This window comes from Acanthochromis polyacanthus, chromosome 15, assembly GCF_021347895.1.
Source record: "Acanthochromis polyacanthus isolate Apoly-LR-REF ecotype Palm Island chromosome 15, KAUST_Apoly_ChrSc, whole genome shotgun sequence".
NCBI lineage: Eukaryota > Metazoa > Chordata > Actinopteri > Pomacentridae > Acanthochromis > Acanthochromis polyacanthus.
In genome coordinates, this window is record NC_067127.1 from 16,841,126 (window position 1) to 16,857,801 (window position 16,676).

A 16,676-nucleotide genomic window follows, 5' to 3' on the forward strand; every position below is an offset into this window, starting at 1 on the left:
TGAATTCCAACGACAGCTGAGAGACGAAGCTTGTCTAAATACATCAGTTGGGTTCACACGTTGAGATCGCCTAGATGCAAGCCATTCACAGCCAATTAGAGGCAACAAGAGAAGTATTCAGCAAGCCTCTTGAGAGAATGCTGAGAATCTACAGCGTGCCACACATCACACCAGTCACAGCCTTGTACAGATGGCCACTGGATAGGCTTTTTTTAAGCATAAATGCATCAAAACCTTTTATGAACATTTATGTACAGTGCATGGTGCTTGTAAGAATAAAAGTGACAATAAATGGACCACCAGGGAGCAGCACTGAGGGCAGATACAATTATAAAAAGGATTAAAACGGATTGCACGTAATGTAGAGTACGATGATAACTGTCAGACTGAGATTAAACGTCTGAGAGCTTATGAACACGTGATTCCAGACGGACATATAAGACATGAGTTAACTCACCGTTGAACAGAAGCACAGTGCCCATGCTCCAGCGTCCACCCTGCTTCAGAAGATCTTCAGAGAAAGGCGTACAGTGGCCCAGCATGCAGAAGGTTTTGTTGCTGTCAGATGATAAACTGGACTTCCTGGGTAGAGTGTAGTCCAAAGAAACCTCACATTTCCTAAAGAAAAGACAAGAAAAGTTTATTTAACTTAACAAATTTAGCAGACTGACCAAACAGCTGATAATCCAGACAGATTCCGATTTCCTCACCAGATGCCACACACCCAGACAACCACACGCCCGTGGATGTTCTTCTTTCCCTCTGGCTGCTGGCTGTAAGTGAGGCCGAGGTGCTGCCATTGGCCCGCTCTCAGCAGCCCTTCGCCAGAGTCTGCCTGCGCCAGCAGTCCTGCTTTTATCTCGTCATTCGGGTCTATACAAATCCTGTGGGAACAGAGCATTACAATGTTTCTTGGCCCATAAACTCTAAAATTCTTCACACAGAAAATTCTTCACAGTGCTTGAGACTGTAGTCAAAGCTGGAGCTCACCTAAAAGTCAGAGAGCCTGTGGAGAAGTCGGCCCACACTTGAAGCATCAGTGCCTTGGAGCCCATGGACAGAATATGAACGAGGCGTTCCTCTACTAATCTTGTCCCAGCCTGAGATGAACCATGGTGTGACTCAGCTGCAAGAGGGCTACTTTCATCTGGCAAGCAACGAGAAGAGAATCTCAAAACCGGTTCATGTTTATAGACATCACGCACCAAAGATTCTTATTGAAGGATCTGCGTCTCACCCTTGTCTTTGTCCACGTCCTTCTCCTCCTGCTCTGCCACCGTCAGCCACATAGAGGCACTGAAGCCGCTGGCCATGTGGGGCCAGCAGTTCTGCCCCACTAGGGGTAAGTGGAGAGGAGCAATGTGCCAGGGGGAGGAACGGAGGTGGCTCGGTCGGTACGCTATATCCCCCTCCCTGCGACCAGGAGACAGTTTGCCCTTCCACAGCAAACCAACACTTTTCCCTCCAGCAGCACAGGTTTGTCTGGAGCCAGGGGACAATCCTGCTGGCGTTGAGGCCCCAAGGATTATGGGAAAGGTCAGGAAGTGAAGAGGTTCCATATTCATGTTGGCTTCAATGATTTGTAAGATGCCCTTTAGTAAAATCTCCTGACAGGTAACGGAGTAAATGAGAAGTTAGGAGAAGAGTCTTTGTCATTTTAGATTTGATATAGAAAACACTTCACATATCTGTCTCTGTCTGTTTACAGTTTGTCAGTTAAGTCGTCTTTGTAGCCCCAAATTAAGCAAAATACAACAAAGCTTATACGCATATTATTAAATCCATATAAAATACATAGATCTAAAAAGCTCAGCATTAAATCTGTAGCACAAATGTAACTAAGTAAAATGAAAAATAAATACAATCAGATGCGGGAAATCAAAGTGTTGTCAAAGTGATGTGTTTCATTTTACTACACAGAAAACACAGGTCACATGCCACTATATTCACAAGATTAAAAATAAAGTGTTCTTTTCCGTTTCAGAAACCCATTTCTAGGGGACAGGTTATTAATGATGTCTGCTGCAGGTTTCCAATTAAACACAGACGTGTGATAATAAATTCTGGCTTCACATCTGTACGGCACACTTTGGTGTTAATTCTATATAAAATGAAGCGGGCCTAAGGGAGCATTATGTGTTGATGAGCTTTAGAAAACCAAGAAGTGAGAAGAGTGTGACAGGAAGAACGTCTCACATATAAGTTCCTGCTGCTGCTGAAAGACTGAACGTGCACACTGTGACTACAAGCTACTAGTGTCAGCACCAACGTAAGCGAGCAAGTGCATTTTTTGAGTGATTGATAAGGCTTGCTATTTACAGTGGGTGGGGTCTTCTCCAGGAAGAGGCGAATCAATAGAGCCAGTTCCTCCGCTGTGATTCGCTGGCTCACCATGGCAACCAGCAGCTCCACTAGCACAGTCTGGCAATCTGAATGTAGACCAATGAAGAGCAGATTACGTAAACAGTTTTCCTGCACTTGGGCATGAACAGAACACCACGGGCAAAAACGCAGAAAAGCATCACTGGCTGCTTTGCTCTCAGCTAAGTTTTATGTCTGGTAAAGGCAAATTAAAAGGCCATAGACAAGCAAGCATAGACAAGTGAACGACAGGCATCATACACTCAAATCTAAATTATGAACTTTGAGGGAAGATTGTACAGAATGTTGTTGGAATTATAAATATTATCCACGTTGTATTGGTTGTTTTCCATAAGAAATTGGCTGAAAATATGTCAGAGGCTCACCAACGCTGCAAAGAGGGTGCATTCACTTAGCCTTTCCTCAGATTACCATGCCAAAAAAGATAAACTCAAATTCTAAATAAGTCTACTGGGTACAAACTCTCCCAAGAACTACTAACACTATCTATACTAAATATGACGTTTGAACCCTAAGGACACAGTTGAAATGTCAGGGGCAGGAAAAACATTCTTAGCAGCACAGCATACTGAGTGGGCCAATTTTTTTTTTCCCTGAGATGGGACACATGAAAAATATCTTTTAATGTCAGATGAGACAAAAATAAGCCAGAATGGTCAAACCTGTAAAGGAGGGGTCTGTTTGACTGAGGATGTTGTGAAAGCCAGACAAGATAGTTTTGACTCCTCCCTGTGAGAACCAGAACAAGGAGCTCAGTCATATTCTTCAGATCAAAGCAGATGAGTAAATTAAGACAAATATGAAAGGCTGGTAAGAGCAGTAGAAAGAGGAATAAGCGGTCAGTCTGACCTGGTCATAGAGTAAGGCAGCATTGCGGCTGTTGGCGTGCACCGCACCAAGCAGGCTGTGGAACACATGACTCAGAACCTCCAGGTCCGGGGAGCCGGAGGCAAGAAGCTGCAGTTCCATTGTGCAGATCTCTGGGAACAGGAGCACGCCACGCCCGGGCCCGTCCGTCACCGCCGCAAACTCGCGCAACACGGCCGACTCCACCTTCACTCCTGAGAGACCAACCACAGACAGCAGGAGAAGATCAGAGACACAAGGGGCTCGCACACACGCATGAAGACAGCAAACATATCATGCTGATTGGCACGCCGCACGGGTCAACACGTAGACACACTCTGGCTGCCAGTGCTGCTTGAACGGTTTCACGATCCACAGGCATCCCCTCCTTCAGCTCCAACCTCCCATCTTGGAGGCAGCACATAAAAATGAATTATCCTCAGGTCTATGCTCAGTCTCAGAGCAGCATGGGAGTTCCCTCATGATTTACACGAGAGCAGCCCAGCAGGCTCTCACATGGCTTCTGGGACCTCCTTTTATTAATGAAGCTCGCCCGTCTCCCGATGCACAGCGACACAGTTTGTCACCATCTAACACTCACACATCCAGCGACACACTGCTTTCAGGGAACATAAAATAAAAGATACACCATCCCTGTCCCCCTTAACAACCATGTTGTGCTGTCTTGTGGTTAAATTAAATTGCAGAACCCCCCTCCCACCCCCTTTTGAATTTTATATCACTTGTTACTGCATTTTTGAAAAAGAACTGCAATCCTTAAGTCCAAAGTCATTCCAATTGACCTTGTACAAATGAATACAAGAAGCTGGTACAGTGTAAATACGGTTAAGGGACGAGGAAATGTGAGAAGACAGCAGTTACTGGAGCCAGAAAATCTTAATATGAGCATAAAGAGAAAAGCCTGGGGAGAGGAAATGTGGAATGAGCTAGTAGCAGATGCAGCAGCTGATGGTGATAAGCTATGACACAATATGCCCCAAAAACACTACATGATATCTTTATGGAACTTGCCTTTACTCCAGAAGCACGACGACTAAATTTAGGTATTGAAATCCAATGATTGGGGGTAAAAAAAGAATGCAAGTAAAGCAGTAGCATCTGTCAGTGATCATGCTTAATTCCTTAAAATGATCTATTTTCTATTGAATGAGGGTTTTAATTGTTTAGGTAAGATCGAGTCTTCGATTTGACAAAAACAACACAAAGACGTATTTGCCAAACTTCTGTCACCACACTGGTTAGAGCAGTTTGTTTATGTGTCCAGACTGACTTAAGAATTACAGATTCCATGTTTTTCAGGACTTACAGAATTTTCCAGGAAGTTAAAATCTCCACTCGAGTCACAAGATTCAGCTCATGGGGCCACAGAGTGTAGCTGCCAGTAGTGGTAAAACATAAAACAATGACTCTATTACAAGCGGACAAAAGTTTAAAAAAAAAAAAAAAGAGTGTAATCAGGCCAAATTCCTAACTTGCAAGACCAGAGTGGAGATGTAGAGCTGACACAAGAAGCTAAACCACATATTCTGCTTTGTCATCTATGCGCAATACAAACTAACCACTTCATATTGCAAAATATCCTCCTCAGCCCACCAAAGGAGGATGTTGTATTTTCACACAAAACAAACAGCCAAACCCTAACTTGGCATTGCAAATTGCCTAAAAATCATGATATTATTTATCAAAAAATGCTCCAGTAATGCAGGGAAATGCAAGAGTTATTAGTAACGTCACAAAAAGATTGAATGAATTAGTTCAACGATGGAGGAAGCAAGGTTTCCCAAGGCCAAAAATCTGCCGGTTTAGAGGTTGAGAACACAACATGACTTCTCAGTTAATCAAAATTAGCCTCCTGACATTTATCATCAACATAAACACACGGTATAGGACAGCAAAGTGATTTACAGTGTTCTTAAAATAACCCAGGGTTGAAAAATGAATTTGCAGTGTACAGCATCACAAATGACGAGTAAAGTAAACTGTGCAAGTAACCGGTTTGAGCTACTATCATTTGAAGCTGCGAGGTATGTGCAGTAGCTGTGTATTCTTCAGGAGGAGTAAATGGGAGAGAGAGAGAGAGCATGACCGTGCATGTGTCTGGTGTGGAAGTAAGCGTGGTCCTACCCTCTTCCTGCTTGGCCATGTCCTCAGGGTTGCTTTCGCTGTCGGCGTCGTAGCCCTCCTCCTCCCCCGGGGGCTTGACGCCACAGCTCTGCACCTCGTCCACCTCCTCGGACAGATCGCCTGCCGGGGCTGTCCCCTCCGTCAACACCTGGAGCTTCTGGGCGAGCAAGAATGAGACAGAGAGAGAGAGAGAGAGAGAGAGAGAGAGAGAGAGAGAGAGAGACGAGGGGAAGCCAGAAAAAGTCATTAATTTCAAGATTATACAGTTCAAATACAACCGAACCAAGACGTTTGGCTCATTAGCTGTCAAGGAGTTGTACGATAAGAATTATTTCACAAGAGCTTACCCAATCCTACTAGAAAAAAAAATAAGTTCCTTGACCAAGAAGTGTAGCGGTGGTCTTACCACTAATGCAGCGAATAAATTGTCAACAAAATGAGCGAAGAAAAAAAAAAAGTACAAGATTTTGGTCATAAGACAAATATCAGCTGACTTGCAAGGCACTCACACAGCCCAGTTCCTTGACGTGAACAATCAGTCATCCTATGTGCATGTAGGCAAACACACACACCCACACACAAACACTTGCACTCAAGTAAACAGTCAAACCATTTACTTGTTCAAAGAGGCTTATTGTAATACACACCTCTATTCTTTCTGACATGATACCAGGCTGCTTTGATATTGAATTATGGGCGAACATTTAAAAGAATAGTCCAGTTCAGTGAACAAACTTTGCAGTGGAAGACTTATCTCGGAGCTCAATAGCACATACTTGTAATGGTTAAGTGAACATCACACTCTGCTGGGCTCACTGAGAAAGAACTAAGCTCTTAGGAAATAGGTAAATCTATTATATAAAAAGCTAAATCCTCCTGTGTTGGAATAGGCTTAGTCAGACAGGCATTTTAAGACTTGAGGAAAACACATCTAAGGCTGTGAGATAGGAGACACCCACTACCAGGCGGCAAGTCCTTTTAGTGTGGACACACAGAAGAAAAATGATTATCTTCTCACATACTTTTTTCCTGTTTATCTCATTTCCTGGAACAAATAAAAGCAGTCTGGCCGTAGCCATATAAGGTCCTGAGAATCTTTCAATAATGCTGAACAAAGCTCACAGTGATAGTGTCACTATTGAGAAGGCGAGAGTTGCTGAGACTTAAGGATTTTTTTTCTTGTCATTGTGAAAAACTGCCAATATGTGTGGATATTACTGATTAAAGAGAAGCTATCTGTTTTTTCATGGTTAAGAAATGTATGTTGGAAGAACTGACAGAAGCACACAACAAAGTAAAATCCTGTTTGCAATTCAAAATGAGGCCACTCTGGTTGATGTTTGCATCCACTGCTTGTTCTACACAAGGGCTATCATTATTTATGTCGGCTGTTTTGTTGTACATCTGGCAGATAACGGCTGCTTAGCAACATAGCGTGAGCGGCCTGACACAGGAGTCCTGATGCTTGACAGCACTTGGCTGGAAAATGGTTTTCCTCTCATTGTATGCTTGTGTCCTGAATAAACACCACTGCTCTGTTTCACCAGGGTGTTCAGACACTTGTTAGCCAAAGAATCTGTAGATAGAGTGTGATGACTGAACACAGTCTGCTTCACTCTACTGGAAAAAACAGCTACAAATGAAATATACAATTGTCAATCGGATTGACTGAACTTCATCAAGCAAAGACTCATTATTCATCTGACTGGATTATATTAGTAAGTAGTTCTGAGACTCCTCACTATAATTGTTCCACTGGACACAATGGAAGACAAGTTAATGTAATTGGGTCACACATAGAACGAAAAGCATTTTGTTTCTGGTCACACATAACGGTTTACAAATTGTGTGACATCTCTCGACTCTCCAGTTCTCACGTCTGCCTGACACCTTTAGAGGCACTTGCCCATGTGGCAACTTGTTGAAATCAGTGGGAATGGGAAAAAGTGAGCACACAAAGCAGCGAAGTAAGAGAGTGAACCTATGTGCTTTTTTATTTTATTCTATGTAGATGCTGATTTTTCGGTAGTTTTTGGAAATGGTCGCCTCTTATATCTGACAGAAGAACCATGAAAAGAAGGGAGAAACAAGAATGATGTATTAAAGTCCTCAGGCAGACCACAACTGGTGACATGGCTGTGTATAGTGGGAATATTAAACCCCTATTTCAAGGTACAATTGGTCTTAAAATAGCCAACACGAGTCATAGAAGCATTCATGTAATGTCTGAGCAGAGTCTGTTCTAGCACTTAGCTACAGAAGTAACAGGCAGTAAATGCAAAGTAGTTGTTTAAGATGACAATTTTTGCAGTTGAAGTGTGACCAAAAACATTTTCAATTTTACGTAGAGAATTATTAAAAGATACATTTATGCGTAAATGAAATTCAGCAGAGCAAATAAAGATTAGCAGAGAAGCATTTTGCCAAGACTTCTATAATATGATTAACACTGAAGGCGGATAGCTGCATGTATCGTACACCTGATGCTTGGCTGGCAATAACCTGAACTTGTCTTTTCATACACAATTATTTTCAAAAAACTATTAAAAAGGTGCAGTAACTTCACTCACAGGTTCTCCCAAGGCAGGACTCACCCTGTCTGGCTTCTCCTCGGGGGGATCGGGACAGGATGACACCTCGGCCAAGGCCACTCGCAGGAGAGAGTCAAACAGCGGTACAGCAAGGTCAGAGTTCACCACTCCTGAGCGAGACAGCTGGTCTCTCACCTCAAACAGGGTATCCTCCACTGACTGGAGCTGCAGACGAGGGCAGGCATAACAGTTTAATTGAAGCCAAGGTAAACATAATTCTTTTTGTGGTTGATGTGTTCGCAGACTAACTGGATGGGATGATACACATGGTGTTTAACAAACCTGATAAGAAAGCTCAGGCTCTATCCTCTGCAGTGTTGAGTTTGCGCTGTGTAGACAAATAGCCAATAAGGCCTCAAGGAGACGAATACTTTGTAGTTGCCACTCCTCCTCCAGCTTCTTTGCGGGATCTTTGGTCCTTCCCTCAGCTGGACCAGTGCTGAGGGTGTCGGCTGAATCATGAGACGTCTCCTCCAGTGCCAGTGAAGTTGCTGGAGCTGTGGAGTCGGGGCTGCCTTTACCTTTACCATCTCTTTTCTTCTTTGCTTTTCCATCCTTGGTCTTACAGGAGAGTTTCTGTATAACCATGGCCATGAGGCGCAAGCAGACATCCAGTCCTCCTAGTCTGAAAAACTGCCTCTGGAACAAAGGGCTGGCCAGGTAGATCCACCTACACACTGACCAAACGTCTGCAGCACGTCGTACCTGCTCTTTGGAGGGCAAAGCTACACTATCTGGAGACAGGTAAGGCAGCCGCCCGCCCAGAGGTTCACTCGCTGTACTGTCATAACCTGAAGTGTCTTCAGAGTCGTTGGCCGAGTCCCGGTCAGAATCAGCCTCTTTGCTGACACAGAGGAAGGCCACACATAGGAAGAGGTTGATAACATGAAGGTGGGTCTCTGTTCGGCTGCGCCCTGGTCCACATCCCTGCCCACTACGGCTCTTATGCCGTGGATATGCCTCTTTCAGGCCTTCATAGAACTTGCTGAGGCTCTGACTGCCCTCTCCAACCCCTCGGGACCCCAGTTCCTCAGCCAGGCCTAAGACAGCCTCCCTTTCTTCAGCATCAGCACTCTCCAGCTCCTGAAGCACCCCATCAGCCTGCTGGTATCCAGTGCCAATTATCAGAGTCTCAAACACCTTCAAAGCCAAAGAGCGCGTCTGATCCAGGTAGACAAGCTCTGTCACCTGGTTGAGCCCATTGCAACTAATGAAAAGGTCTCTGATCACCCTGTAACACAAAGTAGAAAATGCAAATAAACAGCATGCAGACTGAACACAAACATGACCAATTAGAATCAGTTATAGTTCATTTTACACAGTTGAAGCACTGTGCCATTCATATTCTTAAAAATCAGCCCGAGGAAGAAAATGGCTATCCACTTTTTATTGACCAAGGAACTGATTAATATGGTGACAAATAGGGCAGACGCAGACATTACTCAGTGAAACAGATCTCCCAGCAGATAAAATGATCAGCACCACTCAGTTTAATCTGAGAACCTCTACAACTAGCCAGTCAGAGCAGCATTTGCTGTCATCACACAGGACTCTTCACACTCCTTCCATCTCTAATTTTATTTCTCCCCATCAGGTTGCAGACATAATTTCCACCCCGAGGCACAGCAATTCCTTTATATTAATAAGTCATCATTTATACTACATTAAATTAACTGTGAAGGACTCTACATGCCAAGACTGCACATGGACCGGAGAGGCGGAATTGAGAAATCCCTGCTTTATTTGCTGCATTTACTTTGTTCTCCAGTGTGTTTTCTGCCGTGTGGTTATTTTACAAAGCAACATGAAAGACAAATTCAAAGACTGTCACACGGTGTCAGTGTTATCAGCAGGCAAACATGCATTTAGTCAGCGAAACATTTTACCCTTTTTAAGTTTGTCTTCTACTGGTATACACAAACTACTGAAGCGGTGATAAATAATAAATTACACCATTACAACACAGGGTAAATTATGGTAAAAGAATAATGCGTCACCTTCAATTGAAGGTTAAATCAACATTTTGTGAGAGAAAACAACACTCTGGAGAGATGTGCTAACATTATACAGACTAAAATATAATAAAAAACACTTTCATCACAGCATGGATTTGTCTCTCCAGTATGAACTGAAATGGATGTTCAGTTGAAGCTTTGAGCTCTAAGCATGAAAGAGATAAAATTTAAGAGATTATTAACTTGTTGCTTTTTTCCTCCTCTTAATTCAAACCCTTTCTCCAGACTTCTTCTAAATTAATGCAGAGTTGATTAATTCTGATTTTTCAGAACATTTCCTCTTTTAATTAGTGGTGTGAAAGTCCATCAGGATGACTGTCCATTAGTCTGCATAGTTAATGCTCCCATCTGAAAAATATGAGTTCTGTTATGCAGAAAGTTATAGAAGAAGTGCAAGATGATGTCGAGGCGGGAACGATGTCGGATGATGTACAACTTTGTGAAAATTACATGGCTTTTCGGTTCTCTTTCAGCAACTTTTGTATTCAGCCCGCTTAGAAACCAGTGTGTGTAAAAAGGCGACGTAAAGCTGACTTTTGTTGCAATAATTGGTTTCACCCATTTAGATGAAGGATGATCACCCAAACATCAAAATGTAGCAACCGTCTAATTAACCTCAGTCATTCAATGCACCACTGAGGGCTGTGAGACCAAACAGATTTATACTCACAGTATTTCTATAAAACTAAATTTTTGCATGAGCTGAACATTTTGATAGACATTTCATGTTTTTCTGAGGCTGCTATGTGATTTTTGTAGCTTTGGAGGAGTCTTAAATAATGGATGGCAAAATGTAAAGTAGTAGGTCTCAAATACGAGTAGGGTGAAGTCGATCAGTTATGCAGCTGATTTTTAAGTTTGCTGATTTTAATCCTTTACCTAAATGGTAAAGTTATTCAAAATGTACATCCCTTAAACGATAATGACAGGAACTGCAGATGAAAGCAAATTGGAAACATCCACCAATAATCACTAAGTAAAATACGTTGAACGTACATGAAGCAAAATATTAACTATTCCAGTGTTGACGTTAGGTAAAATCCTGCTCATGATCCTCCAAAGTGACATTTATCTGAATCTATGACTTACAAGCCTTATGTTACCTTTTACATACCTAAAAATGTCTCTGAAAGTATCTTTTGAAAAGGCCTAGATGAAAAACACTGTAGCTGAAAAGTCTTTGAATGTCAGTCAAACCTGCAGAGAGCAGAAAAACACTCTGAATTTTAATAAGGAAACCCATCAGCCTACTGCTGGCAGAACATCTCAAAGCATCCAGCTATCTATTTTCGAAACCCACTGATCCTGTTTAGGGTCGCAAGGGGACGCAACCAATCCCAGCATGCACTAGTCAAAAGTCGAGATACAACCTAGACGGATCACCAAGGTTAACAAATAGACAGACAAGAACATTCCCTCTCAGATTCACATATATAAGCCTTTCAGTGTTCACTTAACCTGGATGTGTCTGGATTCTCTCAAAGCAGAGAAATCCTCTTTCAAATGACAGCATCCAAAGAAATAAAAAAAAAATCATGGTATCATATTATATCAACTGGATTTTTTCAGCATTTTGATAAATGTATAAGTACAAAGAACATCTGTCTTAGCCAGACTACTGTACTCATAACAGTGTTACATAAGAGGCAAATAATCCTCCATCTCTCACTCAGTACACAAAGCTGTGATAAATTATTGATTAGCATCAATTAGCAATGACCTGGACAGACAGATCTAATGACAAACAATGTCCAAGTAGATTAGGTGTGCTACTGGCTGATTATATTTGCTTTATGTGATTGCACAAAAAAAGCAGATTCTATTTCTGGAGAGAGAAATTTGCTGTACTTTTCTAAGCAGCCATCTGCATCTCTTGGCTGTTATGATGGATTATTAAAACAGATTATTGAATCTTTTGAATATTTATGTAACCAAAGAACTTAATTTTTTGAACAGCTTGTGGCTACAAATGTCTTTACTAGAAGTTTTCAAATATAAATACACAGCTGCTACAACCAATTAATGCAGTCCACTCCTTCATGTAAATTTCAAAACAAAACAAAAAACATTTAAAAAAGACAGATGACCAAAGAAATACAGGATCGAAGAAAATCACATTTTAAATCAGCTTACCTTGACTTGAGAAGTGCAGGTAATATTTGCAGGTAAACGAGTAGTACCTCCACAGGCAGGCACTGTGTGTGATAGCTGCAGACCTGAGTACAGACAGTGGAAACCCCCAGCTGCTGGGCATGGTGGGCCAGCTCTACTCCTCTCTGCAGTACAGGGTTGAAGATATGCGTGTAGAGCTGCCACTGCACTATAGCATTGCCCCGCAGAGTCAGGTGGCACACATGGCCAGCTATCTGCTGGCTTAGATGCCAGTCTTCTCCAAAAACCAGCTCCTGGTAGGCCTCCAGAGCATCCCACTTCCACAACATGTCCTCAGCCCCCCCTCCACTGGGCAGAATACCCTGGGAGCGGTAACAAAGACTAGTAGAAATGGCTGAATGTTCTCCGTGCTGCAGGGTCTCTTCCAGGCCCGGCAGCTGGCTGCTGTCCAGAGTGCAGATGTTACAGGAGGCCAGCTTTGCTTTCTCTGAAGGCTGCCCCCCACCGAGCTGGTCTAAGATCAGTCTGCCCAGGACACTGAGTACATGAGACTGGTAACTACGCAAACCTGGAGCTTGGAAGGCATGTAGCAAGGGTCCTACGACTGAGCGGGGGTCCATACAACAGCAGATTCCAACTGCCTGCACCCCAGCCAATACCTGCAACACAGCAGGCCCACTGGGAGACAGGCGCTGCAAGAGCCGCAGACATTGGTGGGCACAGGCAGCCAGGCAGCAGCAGCGCTCAGGGTAGCGAACAGCATCACCCTCCATCCCTTCCTTGCCTTCTCCATCCTCTTCAAAGGGGTTGCGTCTGGCAGCCTGCTTAAAAGCAGAGACTGGCAAACCTGACAGGTCTCTGTGGTGATGCAGAAAGTGGGAATATTCACAGCGACGGTGACGGCGTCTGGCACAAACGGATTGATGCAGCTGCTCTGACTTTGCCTTCTTAACAGCACTGATGATCTTGAAGACCCCTGCAATAAGACCTCTTAGCCTCTCTGAAGCCTCACCTCCTACCTCAGAATCCCTGACCCTGCCAAGTCCCTCCAGTCTCAACACAGTGGCCTCAAAGAGCTCCAGGCCACGGTGCTGCACAAACTCATGGATGAGCTCTAGAGCCTGGCTAAAGAAAAAGGGGTTGGGTGTGGAAGCCTGAAGGCAACCCAGCAGCACTTGTAGTACTCCCTCTAGAAGCTCTGGTAGCAGTAATGCTCTGTGACGATAACGGGAGAACGAGAAGTCATCCTGAACCTCTTGCAAAGTCTTCTTGGGCCTTGGAGCAAAAGGGTTGCTCTGCCTGTCCAAGCAGCTCCGGATTTTGAGGGTGGCTCGCAGCAGGTCCGTCAGACTCCGTCTCAGGCTGTCAGGAAGGCTCTCATTCTGACTCACATCCACTGACATCAGGTGCAAGATGGTGCGTAGTAGCATCCTCTGGACCAGTGCGATAGGCTCCTCCGTCCAGCCTCCAGCAAGCTCCTCCGCTCCTGTTCCACCTCCACCTCCTCCCCCCGGACCGCAGCAATCTCCAAACTCCGTCAGGATCTCTGTGAGAGTCGGTACAACGCTGACAGCCAGGCCAGGGTTGTGGTTGATGCTCATGTCAAACTTGCACACCTTCTCCAGGAGGGAAAGCAACACATGGCAGAGATCGAAGGGCGAGTTTTCCATGCGGTTGAATATTGATATTGCAGCCGGATCTGTCAGGGTTTCAGTGTCAGCCATCTGGACTCCAGGGGCTCTGGGATGGGGGTATGGTGCACTCATGGTTTCTGTCGCAGTGGTGGATGTTAAGTGGGAGGCCTCGGAACGATGATGCTGACAGCTTACCTGGATGGTGGAGCCATGTGATCTTCGGCTCCTGCCACCACCTGGGCCGAGGACAGCTTTGTCTTCAGAGTTGGCTTCTGAATCTGAGGTAGAAACCTGGGACTTGCGAGCATCTTTTACAGAGTATCGCTGTGCTGTTCTGCGCGACCTGCGTGATTTCCAGGTGCCACTGCCAACACGGGCCTTCTTCCCAGAGCTCTGTTCATCTGCTGCAGCCTTCTGTCCTGTTCTGGGAGGGACAGCCTTCACCTCCCGACTGAGGAAAACCTCCAGTAGGGACGGCAGGGTGAAATCTGTCAACACACAGAAACACTTGTCAGATATACTTTGCATAAGGAGACATACATATGTGTAGTAAAATCACACAAATGCCTCCTAATGTCATATTTCAGTACTTGACACTTAATTTTAAGTGTGACAAACACTGGATATTGTTCTTCAAAAATATTTTTTTTCAAGTTTACAATGAGTAATGCTCAGCTGAAAGTCAGCAGTCACAGCCTGTTTGTTAAAACACTCAGTAAGCAGGAATTAATTAAAGTAAAAATGTCTATGGTCCATGTTAGAGAGGATCAACAGCCCTGTACTAAATGCCGATGTCATCTTGAGGTCACAGGCCTCTGCAAATACTGGTCTTGTCCTGTTCTGCGCCTGCTACTGTTTTAAACACGAAGAGCTATAATACATGGTACGAACTGATTCATCCATCGCAAAACGAGTCCAGCACAGAGTTTGCAGTGTTAAGCAAGTGAAGAATTTGATAAGCACATCACACACGCTGTTTGCATTCGAAACCAATGTGCACACATTCCACTGCCTTCACATGAACTCACCAACCCGAATGCTAAAATGTTGCTTGACAGTAATAACTTGTGACAAATTTTGTAAAAGATTAAACAAATATGTAAATGCACAAAGCAAACCAGCATTTGTGGCTCATGAAATGAATTTTGCATTTTAGTTTGTCTATACAAACACTCTGACTTCCTTTTCATCACAGACAACTGGAGTGCTCAGTAAAATCTATGCCCATACAATCAAGCATGGAAATCGAAATTATTGGCTACATACCAAGAGGAGGAAGTAGCCACAAAGACAGCCTGAGATACATGCTGCTAACAGTAACGTTAAAAGGAACAATAAATACTGGAGTATTTGTGGGTACCAACCTGGGGCTTTTTCCTCCTGCACAGGAATCTTCCAGACCAATGGGAGTAAAGACAGCAGCAAAGTGAGCAGCTCCTCTCGACAGGTCAGCTCCTGTGAATGCAACACAACACACTGAGGTTACCTAGAAAGCCCCCTTCACTCCTCACTCTCTGATGTCACACCAAGATACACCCACCGAGTCACCCTCCTGTCTATACGTATTACAACAGGGAGAAGTGATTCACGCATGCAAGATTTGCTTTGTATTCAAATTTCACCATTTTCTTTTGTTTCAGCTACAAACTATTTACATGTTTTATCACAGACTTAATCATTTAGTTAGCCGGTGTTCAGTGCCAGTGTGACAGAGAGCAATGTAGCAGCTATATGACAGACTTATTTCTGAGACCTTGGGGATCTCAAGTATATCCAGGGCATTCCTCCTGCATGTGTTAATTAAAAATGATCAGCATGTCGATTTAGCAAGACGGTCAAAACCATACAGTATTTTCACTGTGTACTGAATACTACATTAGAGTGCACCAAATCATTGATTTGGTTTTGATCATAATTCTTATTTAAGCTATACTTCTAAGAATGTGCAGCTCTATTATCTTGGATACAGACACAAGTTGTTTTTTAAGATAATGAGTCTGTCTTGTTTTACTGTTTATTCAATGACAAAGGCTGCTAGTAATGAGTTACTCAAGAACGACATCTAAGTGACCAATCAAGTAGTGTCTTCATCACTCTTACACTGGCCCTTTTACCTCTGATAGTAAATCCTACAGATTATTATCTAGCTGGAGCCAAACATTATCCAGTTGAATTATTCAGTTGATGAAGTACCAAGACCTGAGAGTAGGCTGATATTTAGCACATTTAAATGAACATTCAAATTCAACTGATTCACCAAACCAAAAACGTCAAAACACACCGTCGTCATTTCCAAAGAAATTCTGATGCTTTGTTTTATCATGACTATAGGAAAGCTGTTGAGTTGAACAGTGCTGCAGTTTTAATGTAACAAATCAGTGTGTTGCTCCCACTGGAAATAGACATTTTTAACAAATAGATGTGACTCATCTAGACTAGCACACAGAGTTAAGGTGATGCGGAGTGAGAAGTTCTAACACAATGGAACAAAGACTGTTCATAATAAATTTTCTACTAAATTCAAACGGCACATCTATGATTTGAAGCTAGCAAAGCACAAGTTGTTTATAAAGTGCCTCTGATTGTCATTAAAGGCTTGATTCAATCCAGCTGACGCACACAGCTGGAGCTTATGATAACACATCTGCACATGAAAGCATTAAAACTCTGTACTGAGTGTTCCTAAAATAAGGGAAAATATAACAAATGTGTGTAAATGAACTGAAAGATAAGAATAACACAAGGCCATGGAGGCACTGATATGGCATTCAACATGTCACAATACTTCATTTAAAAAGTCTTTGTTGAGGCACTGGTTTGAAAACGAGCTCAGGATCACAGCCGTTTCTCTATTTTAAGAACAGACTTGTGTTCACATTACATCGAAAGGCAAACACTTCTGTTGGATTTCTTGTCAAAACGCTGTTCTTATGTTATATCATCACTCGACC

At 43.3% G+C, this 16,676-nt stretch overlaps 1 protein-coding gene across 3 annotated transcripts in view; it reads right to left on the reverse strand.

The window, feature by feature from the left end:
- The window catches only part of lyst (lysosomal trafficking regulator), a 63,925-nt gene that overhangs the window by 28,530 nt on the left and 18,719 nt on the right, over positions 1–16,676 (reverse strand). For 2 of the 3 annotated variants that reach the window (XM_051959808.1, XM_051959807.1), the window contains exons 5-16: positions 15,090–15,180; positions 12,113–14,213; positions 8,247–9,195; positions 7,944–8,129; positions 5,374–5,530; positions 3,232–3,443; positions 3,045–3,111; positions 2,320–2,429; positions 1,238–1,607; positions 991–1,147; positions 711–884; positions 458–618 (exon numbers count right to left, since the gene is read on the reverse strand). In XM_051959808.1, the coding sequence (XP_051815768.1) occupies positions 458–618; positions 711–884; positions 991–1,147; positions 1,238–1,607; positions 2,320–2,429; positions 3,045–3,111; positions 3,232–3,443; positions 5,374–5,530; positions 7,944–8,129; positions 8,247–9,195; positions 12,113–14,213; positions 15,090–15,180 (4,735 nt within the window). The remainder of the gene's footprint in view (positions 1–457; positions 619–710; positions 885–990; positions 1,148–1,237; positions 1,608–2,319; positions 2,430–3,044; positions 3,112–3,231; positions 3,444–5,373; positions 5,531–7,943; positions 8,130–8,246; positions 9,196–12,112; positions 14,214–15,089; positions 15,181–16,676) is intronic. The other variant, XM_051959809.1, reaches the window with a different exon arrangement.